General features: G+C 39.8%; 1 protein-coding gene across 7 annotated transcripts in view; it reads left to right on the top strand.

Moving 5' to 3' along the window:
- BOC (BOC cell adhesion associated, oncogene regulated) overlaps positions 1 to 24,554 on the top strand; it is a 99,174-nt gene that overhangs the window by 23,881 nt on the left and 50,739 nt on the right. For all 7 annotated transcript variants that reach the window (XM_072613992.1, XM_072613991.1, XM_072613994.1 and 4 more), the window contains one exon: positions 24,302 to 24,484. In XM_072613992.1, the coding sequence (XP_072470093.1) occupies positions 24,400 to 24,484 (85 nt within the window). In that variant the 5' untranslated portion in view covers positions 24,302 to 24,399. The remainder of the gene's footprint in view (positions 1 to 24,301; positions 24,485 to 24,554) is intronic.

Here is a 24,554-nt window from a genome sequence, read left to right as displayed (position 1 = left end):
TATTTGGAAGGACTGATTGTTAAAGGGCTAGCCTCCAGCTGATAAAAATTTTTGACCATAGCAACTCATGATTCTGTCTACTAAGGTACGCAGAGGTTGTTATCTGTGAAGGTAAAAGGAGTCCTCTCTCTGATGAAATCATCAATGTAGTGATTCAGGCTATTAATAGAAGAAAAAAAAAGGAGATGATAGTTCCATTTTACCTGATGATGCATCCAAAAAGCAGCCTGTTCTATTTCTGAAATTCTGGGTAGTTTTTCCTTAGATCAAACATAAATTTGCTACTGAAAGTCTTAAATGAAAATTGGTTGAGGAAAGTGGGCATACTTATCCAGAAGAAAAAACTTAGGGAAATATATATTCACTGTTGTTGTGTAGTTTTTAGTTACCTCTGACTCTTTGTGAACCACTTTGAATTTCTCTTGGCAAAGATACTAGTTTGCCAGTTCATTTGACATAAGAGAAAACTGAGGCAAACAGAGCTAAATGATTTGCCCAGGGTCACACCTCTAGTAAGTGTCAGAGGCTGGATTTGAACTCAGGTCTTCCTGACTCCAGGGCTAGCTGCCCATATACTTACTAGCTTCTAATGTTGGAAGGACTGGTATGTGAAAGAGGGATTAGACTGATTTTTTGTAATTTCACAGAGCAGAATTACGACCAATGTATATGTTCCACAGAGTGAATTTTTGCTAGACAAAAGGAAGAATTTCCATATATAACATTATATTGTATTGTGAACTCTGTTGTTGGGCTGCCTTATATTACGTTCTCCATCTCTGGAAGTAATCAGAGGCTAAGGACAAGGAACTTCTACTCCAACTCTTAATACCTCCTGTTCTTTGAGTTTAAAAATAAATTCTGCCATTCCATCTCACAAATAATGGTGCTACTTGCAAACCTCAGATCCCTCATGACTGTGGGGATGGTTTTGTTTAGCATGATCCCTTTTCTAGGTCCTTGGTGTTGATGGTGGTGGTCTTTCCTTCTCCAAGAGGACCAATGACATCTATGAATTGTCTTGACTAGGTCATGAATTGGATTTAAACGATGCAGAGTTGTGCAAAGTTGTCAGCCTCACTCTCCCCTCCAGAGTCATCAAAGTCCTGTAGCAAGGCAAAATTCAAGATAATTAGCAATGGCCTGGGATGCTGTGGATGACTCTAGACTTTCTAAATTAACGTCTTTCCCGAGCCTCAGTTTGTCTGAGGCAATGCCCATTCATTCACTTAAGGGCTAGGTAAAAACTGAGACAAAATGTAGCTTAATTTACCATCACAAAAATATCAGTCTGGGAAGCGAAGACCCTCAAAGTTCGTAGCCAGAACAGAAAGAGAGATTTAAATGAATGGACCCTGAAGCATGCATAACATTAACTGACTTCCTAAAGACTCACCAAGAATAAATATCTTGATATAGTTTAGTTCTGAATATCTACTGGTCTAGAAATTGGACTCTAAGTACATAGATTCCAGGTTCCAATCTTAGGCCTCTAGATGGGGATCAACCAAAACAGGTCATGTCCATAGGCCACTGTTCCACATCTGAAAATGAAAGAGTTGGACTAGATTATTTCTAAAACCTATTCCAACTTCACTATTCAGTAATTCTTTTGTTCAATCTAGGAAGTTTTCTGTAATCTTAATTGGATAATGGTAGGCTTACTGGATATTATATCTTGATTGTTATATGGTATTATAGGTTTTAGGAGAATATAGGCTTATCTCTGCCTTTCATGGCTAGAAATAACCCTTGACACATATCTCTCCTAGGACAGGAACATGACACATTCAAACCAGTCTAAAATTGTAAAAGTAGAAAAATGGCCTTGTCTGGAAGTGGCTGCATGAGATATAGTAATGGGAAGATGCCTCTGGAGGATTCAAGGGCCAATTATAGGGCAACTAGATGTCAAAGTAGACCAAGTTTTGGATTCAGAGTCAGAAAATCCTTCATTCAAATCTTGCATGAGACATGTAGCAACTGTGTGACCCTAGCCAAGCCCCTTAACCTCTCTGAGCCTTAGAGAGTAGAAATAAAGTAGAAATAATAATAGTACCTATCTCATAGGGTGGTTGTGAGGATCAAATACAATAATATGTGTAAAGTACATTATGTAAATGATAGGTATTGCTATCACATGTATCTGGGTCCTTGATTGATTGAAGGTGGTTTTTGGAACGGTGTTAGTTGGGTATTTTCCAGTGGAGATGACCAGAGATGTTGAATCTGGATAAAAGCTGCTAGTTTGACTAAGGAACATAAGAAAAGCTTTTCCATCCTTCTGTGATGCCAAGCTAAGCTGTGATGTGTTGGACAAATCATTCCACCTGTCTCAGACTCAGGTTTCTCATTTGTTAAATGAGTTGAACCAACTCAGAGGTTATTAACCTTTGTTTGTGTCACAGACCCCTTTGGAAGTCTGGTGAAGTCTATCAACTCCTTTTCAGAATAACATTCTTAAAATTGGAGGAATTGTTAAATTTCAGTTAGAAGTTAGTGAGAATGAAGGTATAGCCTTTTTCTCCATCTAAGTTCATGGACCCCCTGAAATCTATCCATGGACTCCTTAAGAATCCCTAGACTATGTATGGGACCTTTAAGGGCTCTCTCAGGTCTAACATTCTCTGAGTCAATTTTTGAGTCTGTCAGGGCACCCAGAACCTGTTTCTGAGCCTTGAGGGAAGGGTGGAGATGGATGTCGTATGGGATTAACGTCATTTGCTTCTCACAGAGAATGATGTCAAGGAACAAGTTAATTAAAGTCAATAGTTGTATTGCTTAATTGGCTTAAGGGACCACAAAAAATAAATAAATAAAGCTTTAGAACCAGAAAACAATTTCCCAAATGTTCAGTCTTCATTTTTCACTTACTATCCTATCTCCTTACAGTCTGTGTGGCTATGGTTTCTCCATCCTGCCATTCCCTTTCTTTGATTTTTCTATTGTCCACACTACCTTTTTAACTTTCTCTTACTTAGCACCCTCTGGCTTTCTAACTCCTACCATACTTTTCCTCTTCCGAGTCTCATGGTTTGGACATTACAATAAGAGCTGCGTCAGTCCCTGAATGAGAACCACATTAACCTTCCAAACCAAACTCCCTGAGGGAGATGGTAACAGGAATCCTAGAGACTCCATGCCTTTCCCTGCTCTTAAAAGTCCATTCTTGTTGTAGAAATGCTCCAATCCCTGTCTCCATTGGCTTCAGACCAAATATTCAATGCTCTGGAGAAAAATAAAACCCCAGGATGCTAATCTGAAGGGACCTCAGAACTCATCTAGACCAAGTTCTTCAAGTACTAGATAAGGAAACTGAGGCCCATGAAGAGGAAATCACTTGCACAAAGCCACACAAGTTTGTTAGTGGCAGAAGTAGAATGAAAACTGAGGCTTGTAGATTTAGTTAGAAAGGAACTTGGGGGTCATCTAGGCCAGTCCTACAAAATGAGGAAACTGAGGCCCAGAGAGTTTACCCCAGGTCATACAGGTGATAAATGAAAACATCAGAATTCAGAACCAATCCCCTGGCTCTAATTCATTCATTCCTCTGCCAATCCAGTTCCGTGTTCTTTCCATTACACATATATACTTCCATATATAGATGTGAAATCACCTTCAGTGCTATGAATGAAGTTAAGGTCAAGGTAAGAAAGTCCTCTTCCCCCAAAGCCAAAACTCAAATGGGTGCTGATTTTAATCTCTATTCTGATACTAGCTGTGTGACCTTGGCTAAGTCACTTAACCTCTGTTTGCCTCAGTTTTCTTGACTACAAAATTGGGAATAACACTACGAAAATACTTAGCTCACAAGACTTTCACAAGGATCAAATGAAATAATGAATTCAAAGTGCTTCAAAAACTAAATGTGTTCATAACAATAACATTTTTATAGCATTTTAAGGCTGGCAAAGCACTTTACAAATATCTCTTTTTTATTCTCAAAATAACCCTGGAAGCTGGAGTCTGTGACTATATCCATCTTACAGATGAGGAAACTGAAGCAAACAGAGGTTAAATGACATACCCAGGGTCATACAGCTTGTAAGGATCTGAGGCTAAATTTGAACTTGGGTCTTCTAGACTAGACTGATTTCTGTATCTACAGTACCACATAGCTGCCTCTAATGGTAGGAATGTTATTACTGTTACTTTTTTCTTGAGCCAACTTGCATTTTAATTTTGCTATATTTGTTGATAAAGAAAGATAGGTATTTTCAAATCTAAGTATTTCTATCCAGTACCATAGAATTTGTTATTGTTCACTCATTTTTGGACTCTCTGACCCCATTTGGGGTTTTCTTGGCAGAGATGCTGAAGTGGTTTACCATTTCTTTCTCCAGTTCATTTTACAGATGAGGAAACTGAGGCAAACAGAGTTAAGTGACTTGCCCAGGATCACCCAGCTTATAAGTGTCTGAGGCCAGATTTTAACTCATGAAGATGAGTCTTCTTGACTCCGTGCTCATATTCTCATTCATTTCTTTTCACTCCACTTCTGTTCAAGGATTAGGTACTTGCAAGTTGTAAGCTGTTTCATCTATTTATCACTTTCTCTATTCTTAAAAATAAATAGAATATGTGTCTATGTACATATATACACACACATATATGTACATATATGTATGTGCATATATGTGCATATATATACATACAAATAGACACACATATATACATCCATACACACATTTAAATATAATGTATATTTTAAAAGTTTGTTCATGTGAGGCTTTATCCATTTGGGAGGAATGTCTTTCCTATATCTTATGTATAGTGATGAATTGGCTTAAAAAACAGTATACCATTCTTCCATGTACTGTGGTGATCACTCAGTTCTGTGGTCTGTATATTCAGGCTGTTTTCCCAATTTGTAATAAATGATTCTGGGCTCATGAAAAGCCTGTTTATGGGAGCCATAGCACAAGATGTAACACTTCCCAGCTTTTCTAGAAAAAGTTCCTTTTTTCCTTTCTCCTGAGCAACAACATGTTAAGACTTTATTTTGCCTCAAGTAATCTTCAGTTTCTGGAACTAGCTTGTTTCTATAACTTTGCCTAGATAGTCAACATGGGGGTCTAACCAATACATGTTACATTGACCATTTTTGTGAATTTCCCTCCTTTATTAAAGTACAGTCGACTCTTTCCTCCATCTTACTGACAGTTTCTTTTCTAGTATCATTTTCTGTGTCTACTCTAGAATAAAAGGCTGGGGTTCCATTTGGCTCCTGGAAATCATTAAAAATATAAGAGGAACAAACATTTCACATTGGGTCTTTGACCAAGAATTGAGTTGGGTTTAAAAGAAACTCCAAATGGGAGTCTTGTTCCTTCTCCAATCGGAAATGAATCTATTTATCTCATGTCATATTGAACCAAATCTCTATAAATTAAATGATCATACTTCAACTTCATTTTCCAAATGGCCTGTGCTCTGCTTATTATTTTCCCTGTATATGAACAAGCAGGGACACAACTGAGAAATTATCATCATTATCATCATCAGGATGATGTGAAGGGTGGGGCAAATGTTCTTTACCACAACTTAGGTCCCTGAGGGGCAATAAGGCGCTATTAACTATTAGCGTAGGTAGTGTTAAGTGGTGACTGAGGAAGGTTGGGAAATATATAGACTTATCCTAGATTCAAGAATTTGCAACATCGATCGTCACCATCATCGATGAATATATGTTAGTGTAACCCCTACACATCAGCTTCTTCCCAGAGTCTTTCTAGCTGAAGAGTATCTGGAATACCATCTTCTTTCTCAGAGCTGGAAACCTGAAAAAGATGATCTCTCTTCTCTTTTGCCACCTCCACGCCCTCATAACGGCAGGGAACATTAAGTAATCCATTCCAGTCAACGTGGAGTTTTATGGAAAGGTACTTTGAGTGAGGGTTACATTAGTTTTTCGTGGGGATATCAGGCTGGGGCAAGGGAACTGTAGCCCTTGGCTGAATTTTATCTAGCTTCCTGTATAAACACCATTTATACCTAAGCTCATTAAAGTGCAATATGACTTCAAGTCTTTAAGGTACCTACCTTAAAAGGTCAGAAGATGGAGATGTTATTGCATAAAAGTAGACTATATTTTCTCTGCTAAATGAGGTGTGATACTCTTCATTTCTCAGAGTAGGAAGTTATGAGTTTTTCTTCATGGAAAAAAGAAGTTGAACAAAGCTGGTGCTTCAGACTCTTAGGCAGAATTAAATTACTCTATAAAAAAAATCTGGCAACATTTAGCCCTCTTAGGACCAGTAGGATTATTGCCGTTGTTGATTTAAAAAGTAGAATTAGTAAATTATTTGGAGCTCTGCCAGTCAGAGCTTTAGCGCGCCTTCGGATTTCTTGCAAGTCCAAAAGCATGAATTGAAACACTTGCTATGTGCCAGACATTGTGCTAAGGAAACAAAGAAAGACAAAACCAAGGTCCCTGACCACAGGGTGCTCACATTCTAACAGAGGACACAACCGGCAAAAAAAACAAACCACGTGCACATATACATGGTGAATTGGAGGCCATCTCATTGGGAAGGCAATTACATTTATATCAGGTTGAAAGCAGGCCTCCCTCTCACAGAATGGATTTGCAAAAAGAGATGATGAATCTGTTAGGATCATAAGGCTGAGGGTTAGAAGGGACCTTGGAGGTCGTCCAGCTCAACCCTTTCGTTTAACAGAGGAGGAACTGAGGCCGAGAGGGGAAAGGGTTGCAGTGGTATTAAGTGACAGAGCAAGGATTTGAACCCAAATCTGACCCTAAAGGCAGCACCATTCCTGCTATGAGTACCATCTCCTTCTCCCCTCCCCACTCTCTATATCTGTGTATTTGTGTCTTTTCATCCATTTTATTCCTTTTCCCTCCCTATTTTTTCTTCTCTTCTTAATCAATTAATAATTATTTATTAAAGTGCCTATTATGTACTTGGGATCCCAATACAACGAAGTAATCCCTATTCTCAAAGAGATTGCATTCTCTCCCAGAATATCCTTTAATTGGCCATCTTACAAAACCTATAGCATTTTTTAAATCACTAACTTGTATTTATTGACAAATAGTTTTTGTGTTTCAGTTCTTAATTCTTAAATGAGGAGGATATTTTAATTTTTTCTTTATTAAAAATGAAGTTACTTTAATTTACATAATCCTCAACTAGGTTGTTATTGGGCGTTTTTAAGTTCTACATATTGAAGCTCTTATTCCCCTCAAATAAACAGAATATATGTTCAATACGCACGCGCGCACGCACACACACACACACACACACACACAGCACTTTTTAAAAACTTTTGGCTCTTTCTGGGTTCAACTCTACCCTCAGACATTTACTAGCTGTGTGACTCTGGGCAAGTCACTTACTCCTGTCTGCCTCAGTTTTCTCATCTGTAAAACAAGCTGGAGAAGGAAATGGCAAACCACTGAAGTATCTTTGCCAACAAAACCCAAAATGGGGTCATAAAGAGTGGGACAGGACTGAAAAATGACTCAGTAACAATTTTCCCAAACATTCCTTAAGTATCTTAGCTTAAATAAAGTTAGGTAGGTCATACAGATAATAAAAAAAAGATTAGTGTCTCCACTGATTTGAATTACTCAAAAGATTCTTCCTAATGCCATCTACATACCTCCTTAATGATATTCATAAGTTGCATTTTGAGACTACTGTGCTCTGTTACAGGAGTTTGTCTGCTTTTATTAATATGATATTCTGACACTCAGATTAGACGACTCTAAATTTACACAAGTAAGAGGAAAACATACTTATTTGGTCCATAGGATTATAGGTCTAGATCTGGCAGGAACCTTAGACATCTTCTATTCTAATCTCTTCATCTTTCAGATGAGGAAACTGAGGCTCAGAGACCCAACGCCATGCCGTAGAGCTAAGTTTAGCAGGGATTTTGTCATTATGTTACCTTTCCCCAGACAGAAGTAATCTCTGTGGCATCTGAACTCTGACAACACTTCACATCTCTCTTTTACTGGTATCACATTTTACCTTGTGCTGTATACACCCTGTGTTCGTGTGGTAGTCTGGGATCCCCAGGCCCCTGGGGACTGTGTTTCTCACACTTAGGTCTCCCTTGGCTGCCCATTACATTAACTTGTAAATCCCCTGCCTCAGAAAGTGACAAGTTGTGTGACCAGGGCCAAATTATTTAACCTTTTGGAGCTTTGGCTGCCTGATCTGTAAAATGGGGAAACAATACCTGTGATACCCAACTCTGGTTTTTGTTTTGTTTTGTCTTGTTTCATTTTTTGTGTTTGATTTCAGGTATATGGTGAAGAATTTGCTCTACCTGTGCAGATGGGTAGAGGCTTAGCCAATCACTTGGGGACAGTCGTCTTTCTTTTCCTTTTCTTCCCCTTCAGTTTCTCTCCTCAGTCTCTCTTGCCTAGAAGTCAACAGCCCATGTTATTAGAAGTAAAAATCAACTGAGGTCTTTTGGACTCAGTGACCAGCTCTACATCAACTACACCATGTCTGCCTCTCTTAGGTCATGTGAGACATGAATGAGATAATTTATATAAAGTGCTTTAGAAATATCAATTATTATTATTTTGCATGGTAGATGCTTAATTGTTATTTTAAAAGTTATTTTATTTTTAAAAAGCAAAGGGTTTTTTATTCTCATTTGAAAGGGACTTTCCAACTCTTAGGATCAGATTAGGGACCAGATGATCAACTTATGTCTTCCTGATCTGGTAAATGACACCTATGAACCAAAAGCCAAAAAAAGAGGACCTCTGGACGGTCTTGCCCTCAGAGAGGAGCCTGCTTGCACATGTATTTACAAATCAAGCTGCCAGAGAACTCAGCTGCCCATGGGAGTAGGCCTTGGTCACTTAGCTGCCTAGCATGGAGCAGAAGACACTCTTTGCTCAGAGAAAATTTCAATGCACAATAGTTTTACGCTGTTCACCAAATCACAAAAGTGAATTATTGACCTGGTGTCAGACCTCACAGAATCACAGACCGCTTCAGATTTCATGTAGCCCAACCTGATCCAGAACTTGAACAAGAATCCCTTTCATAATACCCTCAAAAAGATGAGTGATTGTTTTCAAATCAATCATTGCAAAAAGTAACTAAGTATATGCCAGATACAAGAAGAGGTAGCCTGGTATAGTATGGAATACAGAGCCAGCCTGGAGTCAGAAGAACTTGTTTCATGGCCTACTCTGATACATACTGGTTGTATGACCTTGAGTAAGTCACTTAATCTCTGTTTGCCCCAGTTTCCTTATCTGTAAAACTGAGATAATAATAGCATCTGCCTTCCCAGAATTGTTATGAGGATCAAATGAGAAAATTATAAAACACTTAGCACCATACCGGGCAGATTTCAGCCATGTCTAACTCTTCATGATCCCATTGAGGGTTTTCATAGCAAAGATACTGGAGTGGTTTGCCATTTTCTTCTCCAGCTCATTTTGCAAATGAGTAAACTGAGGCAAGCAGTGATTTGCACAGGGTCACACAGCTAGTAAGTGTCTGAAGTCAGATTTGGACTCACAAAGATGAGTACTCTATCCACTGCTCTCCCTAGCTGCCCTCTGGCTTCCCTAACTTCCTTCTAAAAGTCTCACCTTGTATGAGAAATTTTTCCTACCTTCCCTTAATCTTGGTGTCTTTCCTCTGAGATTACTTCCAATTTATCCTGTCTATATCTTGTCTGTTCACAGTAGTGTGCATGGTGTCTCCCCCATCAGATTGTGAACTCCTGGAAGGCAGGGATAATATTTGCTTTTCTTATATTCCCAGTGTTTAGAACACTATGTGCTTGGCACATAGTAGGCACTTAACATATATTTATTGGTTTGACTATAAGCTCCTTTCTAGAGTAGGTAATCATTCATCAGCTGTACACTGTACAATATGTGCTAAGGCCTGTACTAGATATTGAGCATTTGAGTTGTGTGTCCACCCCCAAACTGACACCGCTCAACCCCCCCCCCCCTTCAACTTCCCCATTCCCTCTCTTTTCCTCCTATCTCCATCCCAGGTGGTATGTATCACCTCCTTTCCTTTCTGTCTTTTTTACCTTCCTCTTGCTTCCTTTCCTCCTGCCTGCCCTCTCTTCCTGCCTTCTCCCAAACTAACCTCAAGCTCATTCCAGCTGCGCCTGTTTGGCAAACTATGCTGTATCTTCCTTGATTCACCTTCAACCCAGCGTCTGCAGGAAGCCTAAAGCCTCAAGCTTAGTTTAGTGTTTGTTTTTTGGGAAGAAGATGAGAAGAAAAACAAAAGAAACCCCTTGAATGAAATCCCAGCCCACAGCCACATCTGCCAGAGCGATGAGTCCTATCAGAGGCCCTGCTTGGCCCTTCTCCCTCTTCCTGGGGCTATCCACAATGGCTAGTAAGGTCCCTTGGATTCTAAGAAATAAAACCCATGGTCACACTAGTTTTTCTCTGAGAATAAATGAGGGCTTTTTGTCAACATATTTTTAGTTCTTTCGCCTTCAACCAGGGGTGTGTCAGTAAATGTTTAACAGCAGTCCTCTGAGGGGAAAATATACAAAGGATGCACTTTTAGATCTAATTTGAATTACTGACATTGTCTCCATCACTTTTTTAAGCCTAGACAGTTAACAAAACAGTGAATCACCTCCTGATCTGAAGCATTTGCTGATTTTTGAGGTGTAAATGTTCGCCCTGAAAATTTAATAATCTACTCTTTTAACCTTTGATTAGAAATTGAGAGACTACGTGTGCCCTTCTCTCTTGATTTCCAGTCTCTTGATAAAGTTTCTGGAGTTGGAACCTGGGGCTCATTGCTACTTACTACATGGGTGACCTTAGGCAAAAGACAGTTTCTCTGGCCTTTAATTTTGTCATCTATAAAATGAGAGGGACCTTCCAGGCCCCTTCCAGCTCTAAGATATCCTCTATGATCTTATGATCTAACCTTCTACATAATTCAATTCAACAAACGTTTATTAAACCCATAAACTAAATTGTCCTGCTCTTAGGTTGCCATTTGGTTAAATTCTCTTCCTCATTCTTGTTCACACCTCCCCATACACACTCATTCATGCACAGACTAGCATACTCCCACTCTTTTTACCCACATGTACACTTAACTTATTCTCTTAGCCTCACTCACTTATTCTCCAAATTGCTGAGCATATGTAGTCTCCTGAGTTTTGGAATAGAAGACAGGGAATCACACAAGACAGTATGGGGCCATTTTGGAGAGGGGGGGGCGGTAGGAGGTGTGGCAGCAGCTGAATATTAACAGGGGGAACTTTGTTATTCTAGTGAGTATAATCACAAGTAACCCTTTGTAGGACTATTTTCTATGTATCAGTCATTTCCTCTAGCTCAATGAGTAATTTTCCTGTTAAACCTTTCTCTACAGTTTCCATCTCACTCCCTTAACAGGCAGCCCTAAAGTAGAAGCCTGTTAGGGACTGGATTAGAGTCCATGATGAATTGCAGATGGGGTCTTCCTATAGCAGAGAAGGGAATAATTTTTTTAAAATATCACTTTATTCTTTGTGCCCTGTGCCTGATCACCTACATGGGTTGTTTTTGTCTCTGTTTTGGGAAGGGAGTGGGCTTCCTTAATAAGGAAGCCCTTCACATTAATGAAACCTCAGACTTTGACAATGGCTCCAGGTGTGGAGAGCTGAAAGAAGCTGTGATGATGATTATGACAATATTAGCATTTTAACTAAGATAAAACTTGCTGTGCATTATTTCATTTGATCTTCACGAAAACCCCTGCATTGTGGGCAGGATAAATATGAAGAAATATTTTTTCTTTCCTCCTTTCCAGAGAGCCCTTTTTATTTTTTATCCAGTTTTTTCTAGAGCTTCTTTACAGATGAAGATACAGGAGTGCAGGAGATTGCAACTTACCCAAAACCATACAATGAGAAAGAGAACTGGAACCCAAATCTCTTATCCCAAATCCGGTGCTTTCTGAGATCAGACAAATATAGTTGTGTATTATGACTCTTGAGGTTAATGGTGCTGGGATTTGGGGTTGTAGCTCTGAGGAATTAAAACTTCTTTGAAAGCTATTTTGCATAGATGCAATAGTACAGTAGGTAGAGAGCTGGCCTTGGAACCAAGAAAATGTGGGTGCAGTCCCTCCGATAACCAGGAAGATGTGGGTTCAGGTCTCTCCTCTGATATATTCTCTGTGATCCTGGGAAAATCATGTAACCTGTCAATGTTCTAGGCAACTCTCTAAGTCTGAGCTGCAGAGAAGGTATCATGACTTGCATTGATATAGGGAGCTTCATTGCCTATAACAAGGAAATCTTAAATCTGTTCTCTAACTCCATCCTTGTGTGGATGCACAACCTTTCCAGGCCAAGAGACTCAGTAGAAGGTAGAACACTGGCATCAGTAGCTCTTTATGAGTAGCATTCAGAGCATGAAAACTATGTCAGGGAAGAGAAAACACTCAGAACCAAGATGGCACCCTAAGATGGCACCCTAAGTCTTCCAGAGATACCTAAGGATCAGCCTTCCTGTTATTTTGAGTTGGCACTTGTGGTACAGTGGAAAGAGCATTGGACTGGGAGAACTGGTCCTACTCTGCCTTTTCCTTTCTAGGCCTTGGTTTTCCACATCTGTATGAGTCGGGATTAGATTATTCTCTTAGTCCCTTTTTTCTGTTTCTAATTGAAATGTTTGTTATATGGTTTGGTCTCTGTGGCATGCTGGTGATGATAAGGGGTCAAGAAGAGGCCAAAAAGGAACAGAAGTGCCTGGTCTGGAAGCCAAAAAAAGGGGGCAAGGAGTAAAGAAGAATTAAAGTTTTAGAGTCAGTTTAGGGAAGGGAAAGGAATAATCATTTATATAGCACCTACTAGGCACTGTGCTGAGTGATTTATTACTTTATTTATATTCTCTCATTTGATCCTCATAACAACCCTGAGAGGTAGGTACTATTATTATCCCCATTTCACAGTTGAGAAATTTGAGGCAGACAGGTTAAATGACTTGCCCAGGGTCACCTAGAAAATGGGATCCGAGGCCAGATTTGAATTCAGGCCTTCCTAACCATGATCTTGCTCAGACCTCCCTCAGTGCCCTTAGAAATATTGTTATCACTGTTGTTCAGTCATTTCAGTTGTATCCAATTCTTTGTGACCCAATTTGGGGTTTTCTTGGCAAAAATATAGGAATGGTTTGCCATTTTCTTGTCCAGTTCATTTTACAGATGAGGAAACTGAGTCAAACAAGATTAAATAACTTGCCCAGTGTTACACAACTAGTAGGTGTCTGAGGCCAAACTTGAACTAATCTTGCTCAGCCTGTCATTATTACTCTTAGAAATATATTGAAGGAGTAAAGTCACTTTGTGATCAGCACTCAGGAATGTCTCTTTATATATAATCATAGAATTCCAGAGCAGGAAGATGATCTTAGTGTAGCTCATTTAGTGTAGCACCATCATGTAGTAGATGAAGAAAGTGGGGCATGAAAAGGCTTATGTGAGGTTTTAACAACTGTCCAGTGGAAGAGTCAGATCTAGAACCTGGGTCTTAGAAACCCCAGCGGCTCAGTGTTCTTTCTGCTGCCTTTGGAAAGATTCTAGATTGGACCATGTATATTTTTACTAATCCTGGTTGATGGTGATTTGAATCTGGAAGCCATGATCTTTGGAGTTTTAGAGATTGCACAAGAATGTCATCAAACAGAATTGTTGTGGCCTCAGGTGGGCTGATTTCCTGAGAATATAAAACATACAGTCTTGCCATCACCTCATGAAAACCTAAGCATCTCCCTGGCTAAAAGACCCGAAGCATATAGACATGCTCCTGGGCTTTAACATGGAGAAATGCACAGATCCACATGCATTTTGTCTCTCCCAAACTGACATGGGCCTGGCTCTTAGGGTAAGGTAGCTAGCTGCTTTGTGACCCTCTTGACAGCTGGGTCTGCTCTATGCTTATTAGCCCAATTTCTTTACCACCACCACATCCCCCCCTCACCTTCTCCCCCTCCACTCCACAGCTGCCCCACCCCCACCTCTAGCCCTGGCCTTCCCCACCCCCTAACCCTTACTCCCAACCCCAAACACCATCCTTTTCCAAGCCCCAGCCTCTCCAGATTAGCGCTCTCCAGGGGCCTTGTCCTTTTGAAAGGAAGAAAGAAAGAAAAAGGGAGAAAAAAAAAGAAAGAAAGTGGGGAACAGAAGAATGAAAACAGACCGAAGGGGCAATAGTGCCTTGAGCTATCTCACTGCATTACAATGAATATGGACTCTATTAAGCTCCGTTCTGCCTGTTAGTGTTTCCCGGGGCAACACAGCCCCCATATGGCAAGCATGCAGCAGATTAGGGGAGGCCTCTGGGCCTCATTGAAGGCTGGGGGCTTGACTGGCAGTTGAACCCCCTCCCCCCCTTCTCCTCACACTTGACACTGCTTGTGTTTATCTAAAGCTAGGAGGGGGAGCCATTTGGAAGGTTATTGTCCTGGCACTGAGAGATGGGGAGGAGGAGGATGGAGGGAAAAGGAGAAGGAGGTGGGGGAAGGAGGGAGGGATGAGTAAGAGGGAGTGAAGGGAGGGGGAATGTTAGGTAGAGTAAAAAGAGGTTGGGTGTGGGGGTGGGTAGGGAGGCTTCATAAATATTCAGGAGGGATCTTGAATGGGGAGAGAGAAATAAAGCAGATGGAATTCATGTTAAAGAAGAGCACAGTCACCCTGTTTGGAGCCTCCAAAAACAAGAAAAGAAAAGAGAACGGGCCTTCTCGGAGTGGAGGAGCTTCGTTTATCCAATTAGCAGGGTTGTCAAATTGAATTTATATGGCATGGGTGGGGGGCGGGGCGGGGAGAGGGAAAAAGAAAAGAAATTAAGTGTGGGGGTGAGGGATGTTGTGGCAGAAAGGTAGTGGCTTTTCTTTTTCTAGTTTAGCAATAAATTTATTTATTTTTAAAATGTTTTTATATCAGTTTAGTGATGCCAACTTCCTGGAGGGTTGTGTGTAACAAAGAAATAAAATTTGCTTCGAGTCTCTAAGTCAACTTGGGTTTTGGTTGGATTTTGTTTGTTTGTTTTGCCCTCCATGGTGGTAGACTCAGGTTAGCCTAACTTTACTGAAGGATAGATGGGAAACCCTAGAGACCTTCACTTTATCCAGAGACCAAGCATAGCTTTCTCCTCTCACTTCTATACTCCAGCCTGGGAAAGTGGGGCTGAACAGACCTCAGTTCTACGACGTGGCACTTGGCTGTTGCCACATGTATGTTGAGCTGAGGCTGACATGAAGCACTGATTCTCTGGAGTCCCTGGGGCAGATGGTTTCTTCTCAGAGCAATCTGAAAGAAAGCCTTGTGCTATGCACAACTCAGTACCTTGGACCACTTACCAATGTTAGCTGTACCTTTGTTATATGATCATAAATTATCCCTTGGCTAACTTTTTTCCATTCTTTCTCACGTATAAACTAGTTGATACCCTGGACCATTCTACAGCAATCTGTAACTTGTTATAAGGCTGTGATTGGCTGACTCAACCAGCCCCTACTGCCTTTGCTTACAAGAGTAGATACAATGCTGTCCTGTCTATGTGATAGGCATTTATTACCATAATCATTTTCTGAACCCTTTTTGATTGGGAGAGTGAGTGGGTCGACTTCCAGGAAGCTTAATGAACTTTGCAAAAACCATTTCCCATTGCTAGATAGGGGACAGTTACCACTAATTATATCATGTAACAGGTGAGAAAATTGTAGACTTAGATAAGGAAACTGAGTCAGGTCATAAAACATGCCAGTGTGATTATCCCCTCTCTTCACTTAACATCATAGCTTTCTTTATAATGGCAAAACCAAAGTGAAATCTTATTCCATACTTGAAATTAGTTGAATAGCACCATGGCTGAGCAAAAGAATATAGAGTCAGTGGGGTTCAAGCCATGGGTTTGTAGCTGTAGAAGACAGTCTCCCTCAAGATCCCAACCATCCTACAAGAATTATTTCTGCAGAGAAGGTGAACCTGATGTTTGCTCCCCTGACTCAGACCTCCTCTCAGATGTTTGTAACTTTCACCAAAAATAAATACTTTGAGGCTAAAATTTCTCATACTTGGTCTCAACCCAGAAGTGTGTTTTGTTGTTTTCTTTGGAAAGTTTCATAAATATTTCTTTGGCAGGAGTTGATTCGTAGGCAAAGTGCATGTCAGCAGTTAAACTTCTCAGATACTTTTTGTGTATGTGTGTTGGATTAATCCTCCAAAAAATGGCTTTGATTTCAGTTTCAGAACTTGGTAATTCGAATAATCCTAAATGAGGAATTTATTTCAAGGATACATTCCCCCTCTCCCTACTTTTGATTTTTTTAATGGGAAAATGTAGATTGAAAATTAAAAATAAAAGATTTATATTCTTTTCTCTTGTTCTTTTTTGTTATTTCTGAATTTGTGGCATTCCCTACAATTACCAAGAATATGAGGGATATAGAGAATTATCACCACCATTGTGCCTGCCAAATCTGGGGACTTTTCCATCACCACATATTGCTCAATTCATTTTATAGCAGGCCAAAGGATGGGTAAAAGTAGTGCTAGCAATTCTAAAATTTCTTTAAGAACAGTATGATCATCCAATAGGCTGTGGGGCTTAGTAACCTTAGGTTTCTATCCTCCTCTGACTCATTAGGTGATTTGGGGCAAGTCATTTCACCTCTAATAGCTCAGTTTATCCAAGTGTAAGATGGCTGAAATAATACAACTCATAGGTGCCTTGAGAACTCCTTATTCCATCTTTTCATACCTGTTTTCCCTGAGTTATTTTCTTTTCTTGTTGCCCAGTTAAGAGCACAAAGGTGCTTGGCATTGTAACAGGATCTGTTTCCACTTTGAACCATATAAATTATAGAGGGTGCGGAAGTAATGGGAAGTGTTTGGCTGGTTCTTGTTAAGCAGGAGGTGGCCTGGGCTGAATTTCCTCCATAAAACTTCTGTCATTTTTATAGCCCAAACACCTTTGTTACTGCCTTCTTCTGAGCTAAGAACTCTCATGTCTGTCTCTTCCAACTTTTTCTCTTTTTTCCTTCCTTTTCTTAAGGGGACTTTTTGAGCTTCAATTATTTTACACCAATGACACTTTGATTGGAGAAAGAGACAGATGTTGTTATCTTCCATGCAGAGGAGGGGAACCTGGGGCTTTTAATATAAGCCAAGTATTTGCCTGAAATTCCATTAAGTTGGAGTTATAGCTGAGTTAGTCCATATGTGCAAAATAGAATGGTGAGTTGAAGCAATTATCTAAATAATTCAGTCTTCCTCTCCCAAAAAAATACATATATAAACATATGTATATATCTGAAGCAAAACAAGACTTCTCTTTAGATTTTTCTATTTCATTGGTTTGTTGGCCTGCACACACATAATTAGACCCACTCAACTGTGACCTCCTTGAAAGCAGAGACTGTGTTTTTGCCCTTTGTATTCCCAGCCCTTTGCACAGTACTTGGCACACAGTAGGTACTTCATAAATGCTTGTTGAGTTACTGACTTGACTACCAAATAATTAGTGAACTTTTCTTGGAGAAACAACTACCAGAATCTCTAACCATCCCATACTGTGCTTAATATAAGCTATATTAAACAAGTATTGGGTACAGAGTGCTATAAAAAGAAATCAGAGACTTGGCTCTTTTGGTTTTTTCTCTCTTTTTTCTCCCATTTTGATTTCCCCCTTCTATAGATCTACTCTCCCTGTGTGTTGCTTATCTATCTAAAAAGTGAAGTAGATGAATTAAGTGTCAGATTTTAGACCATAAGGAATTCAATCTAGCCACAATTCACTGACAGTTTTCACTAATTTGATTCTGCTAATAACAGGGCATTTTGATTTACTGGACTGTGTTAAAGGACCTAAAGTTCTCACCCTACCAACAGGAAATTGTTATTTTTACTTAATATGAAAGAACTTTTTTTTTGAAGTCTGCCTATTTCCCTCCCTTCTTCCCTCCTTTTTTTTCTCCCTCTTTTGAACAACGGATTCATCACAGCCATTTGGGAGGTAGGACAAGGCAGGGAACAAAACCCCAAGTTTGCTTCTATTATGGCTGTTGTGATGGTTATCATGCAATACATGGTTGCCATCTTTATCTTTTCAGGGCCTAAGAGTAGCAAGAAAATTGGAGATTGAAAGAATGTTTGAGCTTGGAGAATCATGGATTTAGACCTGGAAGGGACCTGAGAAATCATCTATCCAACCCCATCATTTTTCAGATGAACAAAGTGAGGTATAGAGTAACAGGAAATCAAGATCACAAAGGTGGTAGATGTCAGAACCAATAGAAATCCTTGTCTTCTGGCTCTAAAAACAGCACTCAAAGAATCTGAGAAAGAATTCAGCCCAAACTCAAACACACTGTCTTTTTCAAATGAGGAAATTGAGGAGCAGAAAAGTGAAATGACCTGTCTCTGGTCATGAAGTAATTAAGTAGAAGAGTGGAAACCCAAACCTACGTCTCCTGATTCCCAGGTTATTGTTCTTTTCATTATACCATGCTATTGAGAGAAAGGATGGGATACAACATTTACTTTGAAGCGCAAAACACTCATTTGGTCCCCTAACTCCAAACCCAAGTCTACAAAACCTTTGAGTGGGAAAAGGAGAAAATTGTAAGGCTTTTATGTGTTATTATTATGACAACATTATAAATAGACATGGACAGGAATAGTATGAGAAGTAGCCAGGTATATTATTAGGTACAGATTCAGTCTTAGAGTCAGGGAGACCTGAGTTCAAAACCTACTTCTGAGCATGCTGGCTTTGTTATTCTAGGACAATCTCCTCACTCATCTCAGTGCTCCAGTATAGATGCCTATCTGTATCAGTAGAGAAAAATTCTTATCTAGAATTTCATATTTTGATGAATTGAGAGGTCCAGGTCTAACCCCCTCCTTTCCCCCACCAAAAAATCAGAGACTGAATTTCATCATATTTTATAAGTTGATTATGTTGGTGACTTTAGAGTCTGAAAGATAACTTTGTTTGCAAATTGATGTTATATAGGTATTCACATCCAGGTTAAATCTGGTCACTGAGCATGGAAGATATGACTTAGGAGTCTTTCCTTTTCTTAGCAGAAGGCTTTGTTTGGATGGTCTGTGGAGGGTAATATGGTATAGGGAGAAGAGTCCTAGACAAGGTGACCCAAGACCTGAGTTTATATATTAATTCTGCCTGAAAGTAGACACTATATCTGTTATCTGAGAACCAGGTGAACAAAGTTGGGAATCATTTTAGGATGGCCACCAGGAGATGATTTTTTTTTTCAGTTAGAGCATTCAAGAAGATAAAATACTACGGCATAGAAAGGTTGCATTCTGTGATGGTAAAGTGAGTACCTACCCTAATTAAAACACAGATCTTTGAAGTTTCTGGTTTTACTTCCTACTAATCCCAAATTAGTAAAGATTTCTGTAGTATTCTTTTAAAAATAATTCAATTGAATAAAAATTTTTTGAAATCTTTTCTTGGGGGGGAGCTTACATGAAAATAGAAAAATATAATACAAGGGAAGGAGTGAAGTAATTTCACAAAAAGTGAAATTAAACAAAGTGCTCTTGGAAAATCTAAGAATGGGAAGAATAGCTGAGAGGATCAGGGGAATTTTCAAAGAGGAGATGGCGCTGGAGCTGAGCTTGGGGAGAAGACCAGAATTTGTAGAGATGAAGTAAATTCTAGTTGTGGGCAATGGCTTATGAAATCGCATGTAAGTGGGAAATGAAAAGGTGGTAGTTAAATTTGACTGGAAAGTAGAATACATTAAAGAGAGTGGTGTGAAATAAGTTTATCATTATATGCTTTAGATTCTGATTGTAGAGAGTCTTAAATGCCCACTAAGTCCTTTATATTTTTCCCTAAAAGCAATTCAGGACTTCTGAAGGTTTCTTTCTTTCTGAAGGTTTTTGAGCATGAGAGGCCGGATAAGACCCATCTTTACCTTCTGAAGACGAGATTTATATGAAGAATGAATTGGAGATAGAAGAGATCAGAGGCAGAGAGGACCCTTAGGATGTTAGTCTAATAACTTGGTTAGGAGTTAGAGGCCTAAATAGGATACTGGCTGTATTATTGGAGAGAAAGGGATAGATGTGAAAGAGATTGTTGTGGATGAACAGGGCTTAGCAACTGACTGGAATTTTGGATGAAGAAAGGGTGCTGGGTACATAGTCGGTTTCTAATACATGTTAATTTTATTTAATTGAACCAAATTCTATGATCATGGACAAGTTACTTGACCTTCTGAATGGAGTTTCTTTCACTATAAAAGGGGGAGAACAATATTTACATTTGTTGTCTTACAGAGTTGTGAAAATCAAGCGTGGTAACTATAACTATAGAGTACTATATGTAAGTATAGAATGTCCCAAAAGTCATCGGACAGTTCTAAGCGTTAATAGCCCGCTGATATAACTGCACTGAGAGTTTGGATCTGCCATGCTTACATGGACCTCTTTTAGTCTTTTCTAAGTTTTCTCCTCTCTTTCCCCAAGCATCTTTTCCTACCGTTACTCTTTTCCCCTTTATTTTTCCTTTTCTTTTTTTTTTCCTCTCTTTGCCTAAGCTTTCTTTGGGGTTAGTAGTAGCCCCTAGGGGACATTGCTTAGCCTTCAGGCAGCCCTCTGTGTTTTACGGGTTGATGACTCTTGGTCTGTGGCTTGCATCGCCTAACCTATAGTGTTTATTTTTTTAATTTGTTTGTTTGTTTGTTTTTCTAGCTCTTATTAGTTAAGAGATTCTGTCTTAGTGTGGGGAAGAACAGCTCAGCTGGAGGCAGTTCCTGAGAAGTTAGCCTGAAAGGCCAATCGGATCTTGATATGTAAATAGAAAGGAGAAGAGGGCGGGAGTGAGAGGGACCAAACTCGTTCTACTGACCGGAGGCTAAAAGGGTAGGAGGATGGAAGGCTTTGGCAGATTTTTTTTCCTCGAGGATTTCAGTTCTGCCGCCAGTAACATCTTCTTAATGGAATAGCAATGGAGAAACACAGTAGGGTGGAATGGGTATACTTTTAGAGGGAAAGTGATACCAGATGTGTTTTACTAACCAGGCTGAATTAAATTGTCCTCTAAAGGTCATGTGAACTTCGCCGTCTTTCTTTCCTGACACTCATTTCTACTTTCTTCCCGTTATGTCATCCCTGCCTTGAGTACCAAGTACAGGGTTCTAGAGTTCTCAACACCTAGAATCTTCTGGCCTGCTTCTGATGTGCTAGAATACACAGGACATATGCTGGCTGCTCTTCATGCTTTGAGGGTCCGAGCTATGGTATCTGTTTGTAGGAGGGACTGCTTTCTACTTAACTCTCTTTGATGGAGGCCTCAAAGGAACTTGCCCATTATCAAATTTCACTCCCTGGAGAGAAGTGTCATTGTGAGGGTCTGGTGAATTACATTGTATAGTGGGGAGGAATCATAAGGGTGTCTGATGTCATGACCCTGGAGTGTCAGGACCCTTTGAAAGAAAGCTAAGAAGTGGGGGAAAAGAAAAAAAAAACAGCCTAATCCAGAAGGACGTTAGTGCCATTGGAGAGGCAAGAGAAAGGGAGGGAGGCAAAAGAGAAGATGTTTTCACCCCACTGATGAATTCCACATCCAAAGACTATAGACTGACGGTCCATGTGGCTCTTGCAGAAGAGGCTACTATTTGGATTATCAGAACATTGCCTGAATTGTTCTCCGAAGTTTATTACATGACATAGCATATAACACCTGAAACAATAACTGATGAAACAAACACTTCACTTGAGAAGTAATTCATAGTTTCTTTCATTAGTCCATAAAACCCAGTAAGTACTTAAGTGCCCAATTCTCCGTCCTTTGTTAAGAAAAATCCAAAAAAAAAAAAAAAAGAAAAATCCAAGAATTTGTTTGTTTGTTTGTACAGACCCAAACTGTGATTTCTTTAAGATCTCTAAGGGAGGAAATTTCCCTTAACAATTCAGATAGTCAATTGTTTTGAAACTTACGGTTTAAAGAGTTGCCTGGGGCGCTGACGATTTACCCAGGGTCCCACAGCCTGTGCCTCTCTGAGGTGAAACTTTAGCTCAGGTCATCCTAACTCTGATCAACTTTCTGTCAACTATACCACACTGCCTCCTAGAATATTCCCTTCCACATCTGTTTATTTGTGTGAATAACATATACTGTTGCCATAGCAAAGTTCTGTAGCTTGTTAAAGAAAACTATAGTTAAGAGGGGAAAGGTCCCACTTGTTTTTTCTCCCGTGATAGGATTATGCATGTTGTGATTCTGTGTGTGTGATTCTGTGTGTGTATGGGTATGTATACACTTGCATGTACGATGTACTGATTTGTGGTTTAGCTTTTGTATAAATGAACCATTGCCCGAGAGAGAAAGAGTAAAAAGCCAAGAGAGGGGAAAAACTCAAGGGTATGAGTGTAAGAGAAGTTGGCTGGGATCGTAAAGGGGGGATGTAACTTAAAAAGTCATAGTAATGTGGTTCTGGAGAAAATCTACCGATAAGAGAACTCATACCCTGGCAAAAAGATAGGTTTCATAAAGGAAGAAAAAACCCTAGACACTTAGAGGAATAATAATAGCAAATGTTATTAGTATTATTATTAAAGGCTAAATCTGTGATTCATTTTGTAATGGAACTTCCAGGTGAAGAAACTCCTTCTATTAATGTAGGTCAGCAACTCCTTTGCACTTATAGTTTTAGAAAGTTCCCACAATACCTAGAAATGAAGTCACTAGCCCAGAGTTACATAGCTGTTATGTGTCAGAAACAGGTTTTGAATCCAGTGTCTCCTACTGACTCTCTATCCATTACACCACATAGTGTGCCTCTCCATAGTAACAGTAATATTAATGACAATGGATGGCATTTATATTATCCATTAAGATTTGCAAAATACTTGGCATACCTTATCTCATCTGACCCTCCCAACAGTCCAGCTGATTATTATAGTCATTTATCTCCATTTCAAAGACAAGGAAACTGAGTCTTAGAGAAACTGAGCGACTTGTTTAGCAGGTAAGGATCACAAGTGAGTATCAGAGGTGGCATTTGAACCTAGGTTTCTTCTGACTCTAAGCCCAGATCCAATATATATGGGGCTGACTAAAGGTCATCTTTAAAGACATGTCTTTGGAAAGAAAGATGAACAACGTCTGAGTTAGATCCTTCAAAGAAAGAAGAAGGGTTGAGTACTTTGAGGGGAATTGCTGTGGATAATCTTTCCTAGAGGGAGAGTTTGATGAAGGGTAATGTTATAAATAGTCTGACAAATGTGGGGCTCATTCCTGGTACAAAAGAGTTACAAGAATATGCTTCCGTTGGAAACGATTGTTCATTAGAATATATTTCTTTCTCATTTCTCCCCTTAGGGTCTCTAGTTCCCATCAAGGCCCAAATCTCATGGCACTTTCTTTTGGAAGCCTTTCCTGATTCCTCTTGGTTGGCAGTGCTTTTTTCCTCCTGAAGTTATGTGTGTGCTTGTTTATCTCCGTACATGGTTTACCTCCCCAGTGGAGTATATGTTTTCTGAAGAAAAAGACAGTTATTTTTGCCTTTGTTTCTTCATTGTCTTGTACAATGCCTTGCCCCTAATAGATACTTAATAAATTCTTGAGTGTATTAAGAGGCTAATGAGAAGAGGGATAAGAACAGGACCAAGGGCTTTAGGAACACTTCCTAACATAATGACTGTATTTGTTACTATGTATCACCCACTGTAGGATCCTTGGCCAGCAGTAATAACCAGGGTAGGTGTAGTAGTATATAATGTAACACTGAACCATCTTATCTTTATACAGATAGTATTGTGACATAATTAAATTTATTAAACCTATCTCCCAGGACTCCAGTTTGTTGTTGTCGAGTCATTTCAGTTATGGCCTACCCTCCGTGATGCCATTTCTTGGCAAAGATCCTGGAGCGGTTTGCCGTTTCCTTTTCCAGCTCATTTTACAGATGAGGAAACTGAGGCAAACAGGGTTAAATGACTTGCCCAGGGGTCACACAGCTAGTAAGTGTCTGAGGCTGAATTTGAACTCAGATCTTCCTGATTCCAGGGGTAGCACTCTATCCACAGCCTTACCTAGCCACCCCAAGACTCAAATTCCTGAGCTCAAAAGATGTAACTTAACAAAAATCTTTCTTAATTGAGAGATAGGGCAGAACTTTTATTCAGTTAAACCTACTTTTCTCAGCACAGATATGACTGCCAAGAACCATTGTATGGACAGTGGCAGAGAAAGGGCAATGGTAGAGAATTTGGAGGGTCACTGTGGGTCATTGTAGATGGGATGCTCCTAACAGTCTTTTTGTCTTTAATCTTTTCTCTAGCAAAGGACCACAGGAGCTAGCAGCTTCTCCTTAAGGGACCTAGAGTGGCTTATGGGAACCTTGCCTCTGTTCCTCTGTGACAGACTGCGCTGCATGGGATGACAATGATGCCAAGAAGAAAGAGACCAGCGGTCACCATCACCTGTCTCATCTTGGCTGCAGCCAGCTGCTTTGGTAATCTGGGTAAGCGCTTCCTTCCCAAACTCATCCCTGCGTTGCTGGTATCCCCCTACTTTTCCTTCACTATAAAACA

Source organism: Notamacropus eugenii, chromosome 5 (assembly GCF_028372415.1).
Source record: "Notamacropus eugenii isolate mMacEug1 chromosome 5, mMacEug1.pri_v2, whole genome shotgun sequence".
Lineage (NCBI taxonomy): Eukaryota > Metazoa > Chordata > Mammalia > Diprotodontia > Macropodidae > Notamacropus > Notamacropus eugenii.
Note: the sequence above shows the minus strand (reverse complement) of the source record. Positions and strands in the feature narration are given on the sequence as shown.